General features: G+C 43.1%; 7 protein-coding genes across 7 annotated transcripts; 3 read left to right on the top strand and 4 right to left on the bottom strand.

The window, feature by feature from the left end:
* The first annotated feature begins 6 nt into the window (after positions 1–6).
* Positions 7–1,895, top strand: Tsp86D (Tetraspanin 86D). Its single transcript, XM_020957638.2, has 2 exons — positions 7–912; positions 976–1,895. The coding sequence occupies exons 1-2, from the start codon at positions 360–362 to the stop codon at positions 1,296–1,298; spliced, it is 876 nt and encodes a 291-aa protein (XP_020813297.2). The 5' UTR covers positions 7–359; the 3' UTR covers positions 1,299–1,895.
* Positions 1,896–2,378: 483 nt separating this feature from the next.
* On the bottom strand, positions 2,379–4,517 carry Fdh (alcohol dehydrogenase class-3 Fdh). The gene is made up of 4 exons (XM_020957637.2): positions 3,841–4,517; positions 3,674–3,763; positions 3,144–3,605; positions 2,379–3,004 (listed from the first exon to the last, which is right to left on the bottom strand). Exons 1-4 carry the CDS (start codon positions 3,859–3,861, stop codon positions 2,438–2,440), a joined length of 1,140 nt encoding a protein of 379 aa, XP_020813296.1. The 5' UTR covers positions 3,862–4,517; the 3' UTR covers positions 2,379–2,437.
* Positions 4,325–7,189, top strand: LOC110187818 (uncharacterized). The gene is made up of 2 exons (XM_020957296.2): positions 4,325–4,988; positions 5,052–7,189. Exons 1-2 carry the CDS (start codon positions 4,842–4,844, stop codon positions 6,180–6,182), a joined length of 1,278 nt encoding a protein of 425 aa, XP_020812955.1. The 5' UTR covers positions 4,325–4,841; the 3' UTR covers positions 6,183–7,189.
* Positions 7,190–8,015: 826 nt separating this feature from the next.
* On the top strand, positions 8,016–10,492 carry Sodh2 (Sorbitol dehydrogenase 2). The gene is made up of 6 exons (XM_020957123.2): positions 8,016–8,288; positions 8,355–8,388; positions 9,305–9,774; positions 9,834–10,052; positions 10,106–10,227; positions 10,282–10,492. Exons 1-6 carry the CDS (start codon positions 8,235–8,237, stop codon positions 10,463–10,465), a joined length of 1,083 nt encoding a protein of 360 aa, XP_020812782.2. The 5' UTR covers positions 8,016–8,234; the 3' UTR covers positions 10,466–10,492.
* LOC110187690 (uncharacterized) lies at positions 10,478–11,498 on the bottom strand. The gene has a single exon (XM_020957124.2). The coding sequence runs from the start codon at positions 11,496–11,498 to the stop codon at positions 10,611–10,613; it is 888 nt and encodes a 295-aa protein (XP_020812783.2). The 3' UTR covers positions 10,478–10,610.
* Positions 11,499–11,717: 219 nt separating this feature from the next.
* Positions 11,718–14,829, bottom strand: Tpc1 (Thiamine pyrophosphate carrier protein 1). Its single transcript, XM_020957503.2, has 3 exons — positions 14,475–14,829; positions 14,085–14,374; positions 11,718–13,303 (listed from the first exon to the last, which is right to left on the bottom strand). Exon 3 carries the CDS (start codon positions 13,200–13,202, stop codon positions 12,177–12,179), a length of 1,026 nt encoding a protein of 341 aa, XP_020813162.2. The 5' UTR covers positions 13,203–13,303; positions 14,085–14,374; positions 14,475–14,829; the 3' UTR covers positions 11,718–12,176.
* Positions 14,830–15,116: 287 nt separating this feature from the next.
* Positions 15,117–18,151, bottom strand: LOC110187981 (arrestin domain-containing protein 17). The gene is made up of 4 exons (XM_020957502.2): positions 17,727–18,151; positions 16,477–16,844; positions 15,879–16,413; positions 15,117–15,811 (listed from the first exon to the last, which is right to left on the bottom strand). Exons 1-4 carry the CDS (start codon positions 17,839–17,841, stop codon positions 15,435–15,437), a joined length of 1,395 nt encoding a protein of 464 aa, XP_020813161.2. The 5' UTR covers positions 17,842–18,151; the 3' UTR covers positions 15,117–15,434.

Genomic DNA, 18,151 nt, shown 5'->3' with positions numbered 1-18,151 from the left:
CGCGTTGCCAACTACTGGCGAAGTAGGCGACTGAAGTCTGGCAACGCGGTGTGACTTTGTTGTTCTCACAAATTTCGAGCTCTGTGAAATTGTTTATCAGTATTAAAAAGCGAACTAGACACAGGAAAGAACTGAGTCACCTGTGTCGCACAACAGGATTCAAAGGCCAATTGCACTGCCCAAATACGCATAATGCGCTGAAACGCCCAGGAAGCGCCAATTAAGAGCACAACCGACCACACACAGAGAGGGCGTCAACTATAAGTAGTGGGGGTGGAACCTAGCAAAGAAAACAACGGAAAAAGGCCAGAAAAGCAACCTATATCCAAATAATTCGCAAATTGACGGCCTCAAGCAGCATGAGCAACCACAGATACCATCACGGGGGTAATTACATGCACCCACGCATGTCCTACCCCCCACATCACTTCACCTACGTCTCCTCCTGCGTCAAATACATGATCTTCCTGCTGAATTTCATCTTCTGGCTCTTCGGGGGCCTGCTCCTGGCCATCGGCGTGTACGCCTTCATGGACAAGCTGAAGGATGGCAACGGCTGGGTGCGCCTGGACACGGTTTACGACGTGATATTTAACATTTCGCTGGTGATGATTATAGCAGGCATCGTGGTGTTTGTGGTTAGCTTTGCCGGCTGCTTGGGCGCCCTGCGCGAGAATACCTGCCTGCTGAAGTTTTACTCGATGTGCCTGCTCATGTTCTTCATCATGGAGATGACGCTGGCCATTATCTGCTTCGTGTTCCCACAGTACATGAATTCTTTCCTGGAGTACCAATTCACGGACAAGATTATCCACTCTTACCGTGACGACTCTGACCTTCAGAACTTCATCGACTTTGCCCAGCAGGAGTTTAAGTGCTGTGGCCTGAGCAACGCCGGCTACCAGGACTGGAGTGAGTATCAGTGGTATTCGGTTTAAGCCAGAATATGATTATTTAAATTCATCCTTTGAGCAGGCAAGAACGAGTACTTTAACTGCTCCTCACCGTCGGTGGAGAGGTGCGGCGTACCCTACAGCTGCTGCATCAACGCCACCGACATCAGCTCCGGCCTGGTGAACATAATGTGCGGCTATGGCGTACAGGAGCATTCAGTGGCCGCCGCCAGCAAGCGCATCTGGACCAGCGGCTGTATCGAGATCGTTCGCGTTTGGGTGGAGCGCAACCTCTATGTGATTGCGGGCGTGGCTCTTGGCATCGCCCTGCTTCAGCTTTTCGTCATATATCTGGCCAAGACCCTGGAGGGCCAGATCGACTTGCAGAAGTCGCGCTGGTCGTGAGTGCCATGCCACCATCCGTACTTGTACGGATACCCACCCTGCGAAGACGACCCCTACTACAACTCGCGGATGTGAGGCGGGCGAGCTGTGCTGGTCCTGGCCGTGCTCAAATAGTTCCCAATCGAATTCCCATACTCCTAGATCAATCCATAGCTCTCCAGTACCCTATTGTTCTCTCTTGTTTTCCGGAACGTCTTCAGTTCCCTTGCCCCAAAAAAGTCTTACAATCGTATAGATACTCTCTAGGCTAAGTAACAATATTTATACTCGTACATATGTGTAACCGCATGTCGCAACAGCTCTGTATGTTTTTAACGTCAGCGTGTGATGCTTAGTCACAAGTAAAATCGAACAAATTTAAAGTTTTACCCAAGTAAATGTATGCAATATCGTACTATTTAAAAGACAATTGTATATAAGCTAGCGAGTTCCATAAGAAATATGCATTTAAAATGAGATTTATATTTAAACGCGAAACCAAAACTGCATGCACGTTTGTTAAACACAACAAAATAACTAGACTTATTAGCAATTTTAAGTATCTGTGTACGAATCTTGTTGTATTGCGTATTCAAATACAGACATTCTATACGTGTACGCATTAATTTCCATTCATTGATAAGTGAGATTAAGGGATACACATCGAGAGGTATAATTTGATGTATGGCCCTAAATATTTAGTTTTTACTATTATAACTTTTAGACCTAAACGATAGAGCTCGTCTCTCTAAACCTGACGTACATATCTTGGTCTAATTAGTTAAAGTAAAAAACGTGTTCTGTTCTCCTAACGAATACATCACGATTGCATAGTATTCGGAACATGTATGCAAATGTCGATGCTGTGAAGGATGTCCGGTTCATTTTTGCCCTTGGCCTTTGGATAACCTGCTTATACAATTATTTATATTGCGAAATAGTATATTAAACGTCACAATCTAGAACAATTCATTGAACTTTGAGTCTGATAACCTAAATATGCCAGGGTAGATAAGCAAGTCTAAGAAATAATGAACACGAGTAGCTAAACACATACTTATATGTGTCTTGAGCGGATTTGGACCCCCTAAAGAGATAGTATTACATATACAAACATTGTTTATTATTCTACGCAATCGTACGAAATACAATCTTCTTCTTTAGTACTTGATAATGGAGCGAATGCTCTCGCCCTTGTGCATCAAGTCAAAGGCCTCGTTGATCTTGGACAAAGGCAATTCGTGGGTAATGAACTCATCAACCAGCAAATCCTTGTTCAGATAGTCTTCCACCAGTTTGGGCACATCCGAAACGGAACGCCAACCGCCGAAGGCAGATCCCTTCCAAACACGACCAACGACCAGCTGGAAGGGACGCGTAGAGATCTCCTGACCAGCGCCGGCCACACCAATAACAACAGAGGTGCCCCAACCCTTGTGGGTAGCCTCCAAAGCTGCACGCATGGTGTTTACATTGCCAATGCACTCGAAGGTGTAATCGAATCCTCCGTCGGTCAAGTCAATCAAGTAATTCTGAATAGCTCCCTTGTCGGCCACATCCTTGGGGTTAACAAAATCGGTGAAGCCGAATTTCTTGGCCAACTCGAACTTATCGGGATTGATGTCGATACCGTAGACCTTTGCGGCGCCGGCCTTTTTGCAGCCCAAGCCAACGGCCAGGCCCACAGCTCCCAGTCCCCAAACAGCGCAGGTACTGCCAGGTGTGACCTTAAAAAAACATAAATTAAATAATTTCTAGGTTTCTGAGAATTACGTAAAAGAATATTAACTACACAAATTGTGCAAAATATATTATAAGTTTAAAGGTAATTTATGGACTCTCCAAGAGAATCCTTATCAAGCTTACCTTGGCTGTGTTCAGTGCAGCTCCATAGCCCGTAGAGATGCCGCAACCCAGCAGGCAAACCTTCTCCAGGGGCGCCTTCTCGTTGACCTTGGTTAGAGAAATATCCGCCACTACAGTGTACTCCGCGAAAGTGGAGGTTCCCATGAAGTGGAAAAGCTGCTGGCCCTTGCAGGAGAGACGGGAAGTGCCCTCGGGCATGACACCCGCCCCCTGGGTTAGTCGGATCTTCTGACAGAGATTCGTCTTGCCGCTCTTGCAGAACTTACACTCATCGCACTGCGGAATGTACAAGGCAATAACGTGGTCGCCGGCCTTGAACTTGGTCACTCCCTCCCCGACGCTTTCCACAATGCCGGCTCCCTCATGGCCCAGGACCACGGGGAACAAGCCCTCGGGATCGGCACCGCTCAAGGTGAAAGCATCCGTGTGGCAGACGCCCGTGGCTGTGATCTTGATGCGCACCTGTGGAACATTTTTATAATTAATAACCTAATCGTAACCCAGTACCCAGGGTGAACCACTCTACTAACCTCATGTGCCTTGGGCGGCGCCACCTCAATGTCTTCGATGACCAGTGGCTTCTTGGCCTCCCAAGCGACAGCCGCCTTGCATGTGATAACCTGCAATTAAGGTGTGTTTTGTTGTATTTTAGTGCATTAGTGTGCCTTCTAATTAGTATTCCTCCAGGTGAACTTACCTTGCCTTCTGTAGCCGACATCTTGCAATATAATTGTAGTGGAAAAGTTTCGTGACAAGATCAAGTGGCAAATAAAGAATGGAGAGCGATAACGAAGAGGAGGCGGGAAAAGGCCGGGTAGCAGTGTGGCCAGAACGCGATCGGTAATGTATGCCAAAAAGCTTAGCCAGATTTTAAATTTAGCTTGAGCCCTACATTTTAAAAGAATGTAAATCAATTGAAAATTGCAAGGCTTCCCAAAGTTATCCACCTTCCATGTTTATTATCCTTTATCATTTTATTTTTTTTTCAGCTTGAGGAATTGGATATTTTGTTCTTGGTTCAAGCGGTAATACTTTATTCAATTTAAAATGTAGCTTGTTTTATAACTACTTCACCAAACTTGAATAAATAAAATGGAACTCTAACATAAAAACTCAAATTTAAAATAATTGATAGTATGTAGATAATTTTCAAAAATTTTTACATAAATGCAAGTTTTTACACTACGTAAACAAGAAGCGCAGACAACTTCACTCTATCGAAGTCAGCTGTTTTTCTACTGGAAATACAGTTATTCCTTAAAGTTTAAAAAGTGCTTAATCTAGGAGAAACAATACCAATTTAACTAACAAGAAAACGCTTTCTATTAAACAAAATAATGTTATACAAAACGTAAATGTACCTGCACATCAACTGTTGTTGTGACCACAATTACTGCATTTAAAAAGCTAAACATGGCCAAGGCGCAGGCGTCAAATTTCTTGTAAACATTGCCCGCCCAACCCAAAATGCAACAAAAAGCGCCAATGAACGCAAAATCGGCACAAGGACATGCCAACACAAGCTAGGAAAAATCAATAACAACACAGCCGCAAAGCGACAGAGGCCGGAAGTGCACTTTTTTTTTGCATTACTGCGCGTTAAGTAACTCCGGGAAGGCAGTAAAAAATTGAATTTCAGCAGGAAAGTGATGTAGGTTTCTCGGCTAAAGCCCTTTGAAAAAAAGAAAAAACCTTAAAATGGTGGGTAAAGGATCCAGCGGTCTGGGCGTGGACACAAACACGGGTAGCAAGGAACGCCCAGTTTTTATTCCGCCCCGGAAACGTCAACAAACCAAATCAGAAGCCAAGAAGCAGAATTATGTGGACCATATTGTCAGTGTGCAGGTTGGTAAAAACATTGTAATATAAATATAAACAGTTTTCACCTTTCTACTTACTGTTGTGCAGCAAAACCGACCCAAGTTGTCGCCCTCGAATCCGGGCCTCGAGGAGGAGCTCCGCAAGTCAAAGCTCATTATTAAGAACAAACAGCCGCTGCCGCAACTTCCGGGGGAATTGGGCGTTCCCAGCACCCAGGACACCTTGGCCAGCACTCACTCGGCCAGCTCCACACAGCACAGCCAGAAGTCGGCCCGGTCGGCCGGTAATCTCAACGAGCTCCAGAACTTTGAGTCTATCTCACAAGGCACCAAGTCCACATCGCAGAGGCATGAGAGTAGCACCGTAACGCCGAGCAGCTGCTGCTACTCGGAGAGCAGCCTGGACGCCAAGTTGAGCAAGTCACAGGATTGCCTGAGCAACCGCTCTTCCTCCAAGAAGCGGGTGAACATTCGAACTTCGGATCTGCCTGGGCAGGGACGCAATCAGCGCTCATCGCCGGAGATCGCCAACTACGAGGACCTAGAGTCCGGGGAAACGAGTGTGCTAAACACCTACGACCAGAGCCTGGAGCGAGGCTACCAAGCGCGAAAGGATGGCGGCGGCAACTACCTGACCATGACGGGCACCATTAAGCGGGGCCGCAAGAAGGGTCAGTCCGTGGATCTGCAGATCAACATAAGCCGCGAGGAGCTGGAACAGCTGAATGCCCATGCAATGGCCAGTGATTCACAGAAGGGCGGCAGCTTGTGCTGCACCTGCAGCTGTGGCACCGGACTCCACATCCTGCTCATTTCGCTGCTGTGCCTGCCCTTCGTGACGGTCATCTCGGCGGTGTATTCCTTTTACATCGGCACCCTCACCTGGTACAACATGTTTAACTACTACTGCGAGGAACGGACCTATCTCCACAAGATCCTGGTAACGCCGCTCCTGTTCGTGGCCTATCCACTGGCCATTGTGCTGTGCACCTTCGGGCTGGGCATCTACTCGGGAGTGCGCCAATTGAGCCTGCAGTACAGCAGCTGGGTGAACGACATTACGGACATCGAGAAGGGCTTCTACGGCTGGCTGTGTGGCTTCCTGCACATGCCCGACTGTAGTCCCTATGAGGTGGTGATCCTTACTGACATATGTGTGGCGCCACAGGATCCGCAGCGGTTGCACATTAACAAGCCACGTCAGGAGCTTTCAATGTAGGATGTGTATGGCCTCAATTTCGTTAGCGGCCCCGGATTTTCGACCATAAGTGTGATATAAAAACGTAATTGCATTTGCAATATGCAATGCTGGCAGGAGTAAGATCAACACAATAAGTTTCCTTTGGCCAAATTTGTTCCTTTTACATTGACATAATCGTATGTCTGCAATTGCAGCTTTAGAGAACGGAAATATACTATATATATCGAAGCCACAAACATAATCCAAACCCTAGAGAGACTAGCATTTAAGTTGACAGAAATCTAACACTCGCACAGCGCCTAAAATAGAGAATATAGAATTCGGCTAACCGAATCCTAATATAACCTTGCAAATGTCATGGAATTATCTGTCAATAAGCAGCAAAAAATTAATTGCTCAAAAGTCACAGATTTGATAGAAAAGTGTAATTAAATTTTTTGTCTGAAAGCCACATTACTACATCCTCATAATAATCTGATAGGAATTAATTTTCCAAATCACTAAATAATTTATTCAGTAATCCCATAAATTGTTGTTGACATTGCTATCTTTGATTTAACAAAGATATTTCGATCCATTTGCCAGGTTTATATATAAAAACAGTTAACTGTTGTAGTTGGGCATTAGCCTGCCATTTGAAACTCTGCTTTCCTTTCGATCTTAAAGCCAAATTTAATAAATAAGAAACGTAAATATCGAACTCAAATCGCATTTACAGATTTTGCATTTATCTTCAGAGTGAAACCAAAAGAGCAGCCAACATAAATGCGTAGTTGTCGTGATGGAAAATTTTTCTTAGTTTTAAGCAAACAATTTTTATTTCTACGTCAATAATAAATAAATGAAGAAAAAACAGCAGCAAAGCCACACATCTATATACAAACATACTTATATAAGCAAACGTTTTTAAAATAGAAATTCTATATGTTAAGAAAATTAAGAACCCGAATATCAAACTCTTATTGAAATGAATATATTAGCCGGAGAAATAAAGCCAATAAAACTATATAGCAAACACAAACAAACCTGTTATTCTTATTGCGTTCTTATAATCAATCTATTACTTGTTCTTTTATTTGCATAAATATTTGTTTATATTTTTCAATTAACCCCAAGCGGCGTCAAACTCGTAAATCAAGCGATAACGTAATGGATGGACACATGAATACACTGCAGTTCAGTTAAAGTATGGAAAGGAATTTAAATAATTTTTTAATAATGAAATTTCATTGTCAATCACCTTTAAACTACAGAAGAAACCCCTAATATTAAACCACAATTTTTATAATAATTTGTATTTATAATAATAACATTTAAAAGTCTGAGTTCCCGCAATATATGGGATTCCCAGGAAAAAGCTTAGTATTTTACGTAAATTTTTTAATTAATTTAGATAATAAATTTAGTAAATATTGCAGAAAAGTCATATTTTTGGTGATTTTGAAGTACATTTTTTATCACTATTTCTTAAAAAGATGTTTCTAAAAGTACACAACTTTAATTTATTAGGGAAACTTTCCAGTGTATGTAAATAGAAAGAGAAAAAGACTTTCAAAGAGCGAGAGGCAAAGAGCTCTTTTACCTCACTCTTGTTTTTGCCGGCATAAACGCCTACTACAAATCTATAAGTAAACAAGCATTTAGCAGTAAATAAAAACCAGCTGTTTGGGGGTTCTTTTAACACACAAGAGAGAGCAGCAACAAATTACAGGAGAGAGTGAATATAAAGAACAGGAAGGGGCTCGCCTCTCGCGATGAATACCATCATTAGGCACCCAAAACCCAAATCTCTAGGTAATAATTTTCTGTAAAATTAAAATAACAAGTACGCATAATTTTGGCACTCTTCAGGAGTCTCGATTAACCAATTATAACTGTACTCAAAACACGAACATAGATTCGTATAGAAAAAATTTAAATATATACATACGGACACTACTATAATTACCAACTTGCCAGCGCAGCAATCAAACGATTCGGATACTGAACTCAGTTCAAAATCAGCTTTTATAGTGAACAGACGTGTGCTACTGCAAGGAATATTTAATTTATATTTAATACCGGGTAAACATGGCAACGGACAACCTAACAGCTGTGCTCCATGGCATCGAGGACCTGCGTCTGGTGAGTCCCCCAGAACCGGAAATACATTAGGAAACTGTTTGACTATCATAAATTAACTTCCTGCAGGAGCAACGTCCGATTCCGGAAATCGCCGACGATGGTAAGCTAATGTCTTTACGGATAGAAATTTTTTATCGTCTCTTGTGCTATAATAAATATAAATATAATAAATAAATAAACCCTTAAAATAATATAAAAAACAAAGACTAATAATAACTTATTTTATCAGGCACTTTAAGTTACTAAGCTTTCGCCATTAATATTATTTGAATACATTAATTTAACTAGTTATTTTGCTCTGATAGAGCCTGACAACTGATTAAATTTGATTTTTTGAGTTAAATGGCAAAGCTTTGAAAGAAAAAATGTACGGATTAAAGCCTTTATCGTATTAATAATTAAATATATCATATATTATATATTACATATATTTCTTCTACTAATAAAATAAAAGAAACCTTCAGTTAGAACCAAAATTATCCAATAAAGTTTAGGGAACTACTGAACCATACAAATATATTGATTTGAATCTTCAGAATAGTTTTTTTTTATGAAATGTAGAAAGTATCATTTTAAATTTTAAAAATCGTTGCCGTTTTTTGAAATCCTAATTTGATTTTTTTTATAATTTCACAAAGAAACCTTCAAATGTAAACTAAACCAATGTTATTAAAATGCTTAAATGCGTCGAATAATATTGCATTTGTTTTTTATATTACACAAATTATACTTAAATTGTAGGAAGTATTACAATGGAATTTTGTAATAATTTATTCAGGTTTTGTTCTGAGTGTATTTCAGATAACGCTCAATGAATATACATATCATAATCTATTGAATTAAGCTGTTAGATAGTAATACTTGCAGGTACATATTGCACATTTGTTTCAGAAATTCCATACGTTTCAATTTACATATATCCAATTTTCCAAAAAACATGCAAGAAAATATAACACACTTAACGATTTTCTATTCAAGAAATTTTCTAATTATAAATTGTTGTCCGATTTTTCTAGAGGTGCTGCTGGCCATGGACAGCGTGGGCATCTGTGGATCTGATGTGCACTACCTCGCCCATGGTCGCATTGGAGACTTTGTGCTGACCAAGCCAATGATCATTGGCCACGAGGCAGCTGGTGTTGTGGCCAAACTGGGCAAGAAGGTGACCCACCTGAAGGTGGGTGACCGTGTGGCCATCGAGCCGGGAGTGCCATGCCGCTACTGCGATCACTGCAAGGGTGGTCAGTACAACCTCTGCGCCGACATGGTCTTCTGTGCCACTCCACCTTATGATGGAAATCTGACAAGGTACTACAAGCATGCGGCGGACTTCTGCTTCAAGCTCCCCGATCACGTGTCCATGGAGGAGGGTGCTCTCTTGGAGCCACTTTCAGTGGGAGTGCACGCCTGCCGCCGCGCCGGAGTCGGCTTGGGCTCCAAGGTGCTCATTCTGGGTGCCGGACCTATTGGCCTGGTCACCCTACTGGTAAGAGAAGAGCCGTATTCTGTTAGCTGGGTTTTTATTGACCGAGTTTCTCCATTTAGGCCGCTCAGTCCATGGGAGCTTCGGAGATTCTGATCACTGACCTGGTGCAGCAGCGTCTGGATGTGGCCAAGGAGCTAGGAGCCACGCACACGTTGCTTTTACAGCGGGATCAGCCTGCCGAGGAGACCGTTAAAGTAGTTCATCAGACGATGAGCGGAGTTCCGGACAAAGCCATCGATTGCTGTGGAGCTGAGAGCAGCGCCAGACTGGCCATCTTTGTAAGAAACCTGAAGAAACCCGAGATCTAGCGACTTACTCATATTTTTTGCAGGCCACACGCTCCGGCGGAGTGGTGGTGGTGGTGGGCATGGGAGCTCCAGAGGTGAAGCTGCCACTGATCAATGCCTTGGCCCGTGAGATTGACATCCGAGGAGTTTTCCGTTACTGCAATGAGTGAGTGTTTAAACTGGACTCGAGACTCAAATGCTGATTATTTTATGTTCCCAGCTATTCCGCCGCCTTGGCCTTGGTGGCCTCCGGCAAGGTGAACGTGAAGCGTCTGGTGACGCACCACTTCGACATCACAGAGACGGCCGAGGCGTTCGAGACTTCGCGCCTCGGCAAAGGAGGGGCCATCAAGGTCATGATCCATGTCCAGCCACGGGATGCCAACAATCCAATAAAATTCTAAATATATAAAATCTTATCTTTAAACCTAGCTGTGCGTAATTCGATTTTGATATTTTTCGGACAAACATGGCTTGACATTGGGGACAGTTCACCCATCGAAGTCATTAAACATATTATAAATAAGTCTCAACAATTATCAACTTAGTCTAATACAAATACTTAATGAAGTCCAAAGCCTCCACTGGTCCCCTTAGCTCGCCCTTGGCATCATAGTTCTTTAACTCTGGTTTTCTGTTACCAGCTATGTGGCGCAGGTATTGCCGGGTAGTCTCCATCAAAATATTCAGTCTGATGTCCCAGCCATCTCGACTTGGTGACGAGAAAATGGTGGAACTGTGGCAGTAGATGAGCTGTTGCCAATTGGCATTGAAGCCCACGCCGAGGTAATTGTTTGCCTTGTCCACAACCACAATGGGCAGATCCTCGCCGGCCAGCAGGCGGACCAGTTTTCGTAGCTTTCGTTCCTGAAAGGTCCAGTAGTAGCTGGCGGGATCGTACAGCATAACCAGCATGTCACCACTCCTCTGCTCACACAGCTCAAAGTAGTTCCTTGGCGATGAGTCCTGTTTGGTAGAAGGGCCCAAGATCACTGCCCGGAAGAGCTGATCATGCAGGAGTTGCTCGCAAAACTCCTTCAAGTACTTGTGGCTGACCAACTTGTGCATTTCGTAGACACGGCCCTGGGAGTCCTTGCCATAGATCCGCGGTGGCAATCCTTTCCGATAGCTGCCAAAGTCCTCGGCATTTAGGTTCTCGTTGAATTCCCCTATGGTGGACATTTCTTGCAGACTGAATCGAATCCTTCCGGCGTACTCCTGAGCAAGCTGATCGAGCACCTTCAACCATGTGGGATTTGAATTGAGAAGATCTTGGCCGTGTTTGGTGAGGAAATGGAAGGCTACCACTTGTGGTCCATCGAAGGTGAGCTTGTTATCCGGTAAGTCTTCGCCTTCAGCCTTATCCTTTTTCGGAGGTCGCCACAGCAGCCAGGGAACTGAGTTCTTATCCATAATATAGGTCTTTTCCAGAGCCATTTCTCTTAGGAAACTAAAAAATTGCTCAACTATTTTTATTAACCGGTCAATTTCACAACACAAAATAAAAGCTTAAATGTTAAAGCTTTCGTTAACATTGTTTACGTTTGGGTTTCACCTGTTAGTTTAACAGCATTCGCCGCAATCTTTAAATACCTGGGAAGATAAATATGAATGAATGAGTAATGTAATTTGAATTTCAATTAACAAAGACAATAGTTTATAGTAACTAATCAAACTATGTGTGATGTAGTCAAGTTTTATTAAAGTCCCTGAATGCTTAAATTTAATAAAAATAATTAAACAACAAAACCATCCTTGTTCTGCAGAATCAACAGAAGGTAAATAATTATTAAAATATTGATTTCATGTATTATTGAAGCCATGTTCGGCTTTTTTCGGCTAAATTTCTACAAACTAAACATATATTTAAACTTAACTGATGAGCTAAGTGTGTTTTGTGCTGTGATAAGGCGCTGGCCAAGTCAATTGGTCTAAGATAAACAGAACCCCGTTTGCATAACCGAAAACTAATCAACAGTTAGCCTATGCCTTAATATTATTCATTTATATATAAATAGATATATATAAAAATAGAAAATACAGTGTAGATTCTGTCTGGTAGCACCCACTGGGCTGGGATGTAGGCGCACATAATGGCCCGGCTTCGAGTGCGACCTAGAAGCGCACCTGCTTGAGCTTGTCGTAAATGCTGAAGTACAGGGCCGTCGTCATGCTTGACTTGAGGAGTGTGGGGGCCACGCCCTTGTACAAGCCCCTCACGCCCTCCTGCCGCACGGTGAGTTGCATGCAATCCCAGACTCCGCGGCATTGCAGCGTCTGGCCGAAGGTCTGACGGTTCGACTCGAAGCCCTGTATCTGCAGCCTTTTCTTGATCAAATCGAAGGGGTACACTATCGTCTTGGACAGCATGCCCGAGGAGGCACCCAGTCCCAGCAGCGTCCATGTGGGCAGTTGACTGCGGTCACCCACCTCCATGAAAGCGCACGCCCAGTCGCTGAACAGGCGGTAGGCCATAAAATTGGTTCCCATCAGCGGCGTGATCTGCAGCAGGGCGGAGGACAGGCCGCGGTACATGCCCCGCGGTCCCTCCTGTCGCACAATCGCTGACACAGCCCGCGTTGCGTTCCGGTATCCTTTACTCTTGTCTTGGGCAATCAGTCGGGTGCGAATCACGTCCAGGGGAGTGGAAATGATCACCGCCGCTCCACCGGCAGCAGCGCCGCATAAAAAGTTGGACAAATGTTGATGATCGGCCAGGTGCTTCGTCTGCTTAGCCAACAAGCTTAACTGTTCGTAAGTCCAAAACTGGCAGATACCGTACATGATGCTCAGCACCTGGGCGGGATTGTGACCTTTCCAGAAGGCCAGCAGTCCCTCCTCACGGTAGATTGTCTTCACCGCCTGTCCGATTGATGTGTATTTAGAGGTTAGGGCTCCTGCTGCTCCGGCTGCCTCCTTGCCACGGAACTTGCCCAGGGGCTCCACTTGCAACTGAAAGCGGATCTTGAGCACGTCCAGCGGCTGGCAGGTGGAACGTGTGATGGCAGCCGATAGACCGCCGGCCAACATTTGGTGAAGCTGCTCCCGGGTGCTGTGCTTGCGTCGCGGAACGGGAGTAGTGGCGGTGGTACTGCTGCTGGTAGCAGTGGCTTTGCTGCTAGAGCCTGTGGTTGCCGCCATGTCTGTGTCGGAACTGCTTTGGTTTCGCTTTCGGTGTGCGTATATTTGCTCGTGCGGATTTCACTTTTATTGCTGCGACTGCCAACTCTTTAATGGCATTTCTGTAAAAATTAAGAAAACCAAACAGGCCGGGGAGGCAACGTTATTACAGTCGAAATTCAATAATTGAAACCACTAACTGACATTTTGTAAGCTTCAATTTACTTATTGAATGTAAGTAAAAGAGGTACTCGGTATTTGAATTTGTTTATCAACAAAATTAACATCTATTTTAAATTTTCATAAATAATGTAGGGCCATTATTTAGGATTTCTTTCAATTTAAGGAAGTTCTTGTAAATCACTAACTTAAATTTGATTTACAATAAGGCTAGAAACTGTATTCAAACAAAGTAAGTCTAATAAATACAATAATCTTGACTTATGTGGATTTTCTTATGAAATTCATTGACGAAATTGTGAAACTAAAAATTAGGTACTATGTGTAAGTCGAAAAATATTAATTTCTGTATTAAATTCAAGGTAAAATTGGGAAAGAAATTAAAATGTTAGTATATCGTTAAAGGAAAAATAGTTAACTAATAGTTGAAAGCAAATGTCAAGCGATTTCCAATTACTTTCAATATCTTTTAGTTTGAAATATTTTCGAAACGTTTGGCTTCTATGCAAATTTTGTGGGAGCTGTCAAAAAGTTTAGCATTTAGAGGCTTGACTGTAGCTTTCATTCAAGGTGTTTTAGAGGTGCGGCCGGGCGCAAACTCCGAATTGTTTACGCATTCATCATCTTGATGGCCAAATTGATGTGTAAAAAAATGCGTAGACAACGGGCAAAGGAGAAGATGGTGGAGCTAGTGGTAGAGTGCAATGAGGAGACGAGACTTACGAGTGTCATGCTCGACGGAGCGTGAGGATGTCGCCGCGATTACTTCACTATTATCTCTGCTTCGCCCAAGTGAGCGCAAATTCGCCAAGATTCCGAAATAGATTCCAGGTTCAGAGCCAGGCCATTCATTGATTGACTTACTGACAAAAAAGTCTGGGGGGTATTCGGGTTTATCAGCGATTTCACTTTTTTCCCGCTGCCAATGGCCGCTTTTGTTGTCCGATGCTCCGTTGTTCGCCGACCGTTGTCCACTTCCAGTTCGAATTCCACTTCCAATTCCAATTTCGATGCTGTGGGGCAGATAAAAGAGACAAAGCCGTCCATGACATATACTTGAGATAATGATCGGAGCAATCCCTACGGCGGGAACGTGCTGGAGCGGGAACTTACCTGGAGCAAATGCGTCCGTACGCGGGCAGAGTGCAGCAGTTACTGCGGCGGCGACGCTTCTTCATTACAGGCAGAGGCCGCGGATTGCGTCAAAACTTTCTTTTCGCCAGGCATCCGCTGTCTCTGTTCCGCCAACCGTGTCTGCGTATTTGGCTTGTAATAGTAGTTGGTGAGATGCCGTTGCAGTTATGTTGGCCACTTCCACTTCCACAAACTGGTTTTCCCGCAGCGATCGTTCCACAGCAGCAACAGCAACAACAACAAAACAAACAAAAATTACGTCGCCAAGTGCACGCGGCCAGCTGTTCGAGCCGCTGGAGGTGAGCTTTCAAACAAGCGATGCCCGCTATCGACTATCGGTATCAGTTATCGATAATAGCTATAAAAAAGCTATATGTCGATTGAGCCATACATAGGAGCTAAAAGTAAATTTAAATTAAATAAATTAAAATTTAATAATTCTACATTTGTTAAATTGCGCTATATTTCTCAAGATTTACAAGGTAGTTAAATAACGGAAATGGTGGGATTTCATATAGATATATATCAAAATTCTCTTAAAAAATGATTAAGAGTTGTAGTCGTTCCTTTTAGTGCATGAATATTTTAGTTTGGTACAATGCTTGGATTGAAACACTATTATACAAAATGTCTTTAATATTTTATTTAAAAATAATACTCTAAATATATAATAATAATAATAATAATAGAAATAATGGATATTTGAAAGCCCAGGATCCACATCACTCAAGTATGTCTAGGATATATTTAAATAATATGTAAATATTTTAAAATACAAATTTAGAAAAATATTCAGTTGTGACTGACCTTTTACATTGATTTTAGCTTTTAAATATGCAGGCAGCTGTCACGAGCACAGCGTTGCCACTAGGGCGCGCGTTTAATATTATTTAAACTGCGGCTTGAAGTGTGGAACATAAAATGCTATATTAGTGGGTTCTATTTCCAGCCAATACCGACCGTGGGACCTCCAGCTGGAGCACTGGGAGTAGGCTTATAATCAGGTGGAATGCTAAAGCCAAGAACCTCGAAATTGCCGCTTGGTGCACCAGCAGCTGCAGGTGCGGCAGGTGGGTTTGTCGGATATGGTGGAGATTTGTGTACCGCCTGCGGCACTGGATTCGGCGAAAAGTGGACAGGGGGAGCAGGTGGTGTGTCCTGGGCCTTGGGATACAGATTGGGCACTGTGGCTCCTCCATTGGCTCCATTAGTATCAGATCCAGGTTTATTGTCAAATGGATATACGGGATACCGAGGCTTAAATGTATTGGACTCGAATGGTTCGTCACTAATATCTTCTTGAAAGAGGGGAGAACCTGGAGATTGGATACAGGTTTATAAATATTGATCTTTCATTACATCGTCACATGAAACTACTCTCACCTGGGTAAGAGTTGCCATTGGATTGGGATTTGTCCGTCTGGCCGGGTCCCTTGTCTCCGGCGCTACCCAACAGTGGTACGGTGCCAATGGTTAGCGGAAAATCCACCACCAGATCTCCACCGCCGTGCAGCTTGAAGGTCTTGGCAATAAAGCGGAGCGTGTAGCTAACCCTGATGGGGTCCTTTTCACTTTGAGTAGTGGGTGTTGTCGGTGGCACCACTAGGAATTCATTAAACTGCGCCTTATTGTGTTTCAGCACCTCACCACAGTGTTTGTCTGCCACCCTTGTCTCTGTGACCTTGAGCTGCTCTTTTACTCCCGAGGAGTTGGCACGATATGAAACATTTTTGAGCAGGCGCACCTTCACATCCATACATTGCACATCCGACTGGTTGTCCAGCACCAAATGGAAGTGGATCTTCTGACCGGGTACATAACCTGAATACGTGGTACTCACATCCATGACCATTGGTTTGTTGGCACCAAAGATCGAGCCCCACCAAAAGCTCTTGGACTCCAGACGTTTCAAAGGTTCCTGTTTGAGAGATAATCCAATTTAAAATCGTTTTTAATTTAATGCATTTATTTATTTACATACCGCGTACTCATGGCGCCTGTTCAGATCATGGGGCAGGATCACAGAGAAGCACTGTTTGAAGGTGTTGTTGTAGCGGACGGAACGATCTATGGTCATGGTGACCTCATGCTTAATCTGTCCATGGGCACCGTTGAAGGAGGTGGGTGCATCGGGCGGAATGGTGGCCCGAAAGGGAAATACATACTTGCCCGTGGGCAGCTCCAGCTGAGATCCACCATTCTGGCCGTAAACATACTGATCTGTGCTGTAGTAGACTTTCGTGGTGGTGTGGGTCACCAGGGTCTTAGTGGTCTTCCCATCCTCACCTACCCGCTCTTCGCTCTCCTGCCAGCGTGTCTCTGCATACCCGTTTATGGTTATAAAGATCGCTGCAATTGAGTTAATTTCTCTGTACTGAGGGTATGTAATTCAATTATGCATTTAGTTTAATTGTATTTGACCTTAGACTTATTGTACGGTTCTCAGTGGTATTGTATTAGAAAATTGATTCGCTATAGCGACACAAAAAGTATTCGTTAATCCACAAACAATAATACATAGAATTAAATAAGATTTAAACCAAACGAACAAAAGCTCATAATAATTTTAGTATTCGAATGGTTGATACACTTGAAAAGATGAAAGGTACTTAATATATTATGTTGTTTTTAAACGAAATTTTAAACATATTAATTGGTTATCTAACTTTTATTAATTCTACTATATTATTAAGGGACCAATGTAATCTAAATCCTAGAAGATTTCTTAAACTTCCGGATTTAAAAGATAATTGTAGTATGTTAAAAAACTAATCTGGCAAACATAAATCAAATTTGATTACAATTTCTAAAAACCAAAGTCAACTACAATTACCTTCTTTCGTCTAAATGAAACCTTAGATGTGAGTGACTGACCAATAAACAGAACCAAATGTCTAATAATATAAACAGCAGCCGCAATTTCAAAATAAAACTAGTTTTTTAGACGCTATCTGATATCCGAAGCCAGCCAAGCGGGCACATGTGTGTTGTATATAAAGCAGACATATAAACATATATAAAACATATATATATATATATATCTGACAGACAAACAGATCGACCGGCAACTATAACAAAAGCTAGGCACAACAATACACCGACAATATTAATGACGACGCGCAGCTACGCAACGAAAGTGGATGGGAACTTTGTGGTTCGAGAGGGAAGGGAGACCATGACGTCATGGTCATGGAATCATTAGAATACTGCGTCTTCCGCATGGCCACTTACATCGAATGGTTTTCGGACGCTCTGTAACCAGTTCCGCGGTACCGGAGATGACCTGACCCGACTGGTACACCCCCAGGGGGTTGTTGTCAAAGACGAAGTTCACTTTGCTGCTCATTTTAAGGATATGTTTCTCCTTTGTTTATTTGTTTTATTGATAGTGGCAGGCCGTGCCGGTTGCTTCGGTTCGGATGGGATGGGTTGGGTAAGTCTCCAGTCGGTGGCGGCTCCAGCTCGCGAGCACCGAACACGAGCAGCTTCGACTTAATACTGAATTCTTGAATGCCAGCTGCGAACTTGAATAGCGATTTGGCGTGCGTGAGAATATTTGAAGTGATTGAAGTGGTGACAGAAAGGGGAAGCACACGGAACATGAAATGGAGTTTGTATACCGGAAAGGTGTCAGGAATCTCTGCGGATTGGAAAAA

Source organism: Drosophila serrata, unplaced genomic scaffold (genome assembly GCF_035046125.1).
Source record: "Drosophila serrata isolate PLE 108 unplaced genomic scaffold, ASM3504612v1 contig_241, whole genome shotgun sequence".
In the NCBI taxonomy this organism is placed as follows: Eukaryota; Metazoa; Arthropoda; class Insecta; order Diptera; family Drosophilidae; genus Drosophila; species Drosophila serrata.
This window is presented reverse-complemented; position numbering and strand designations above follow the sequence as displayed.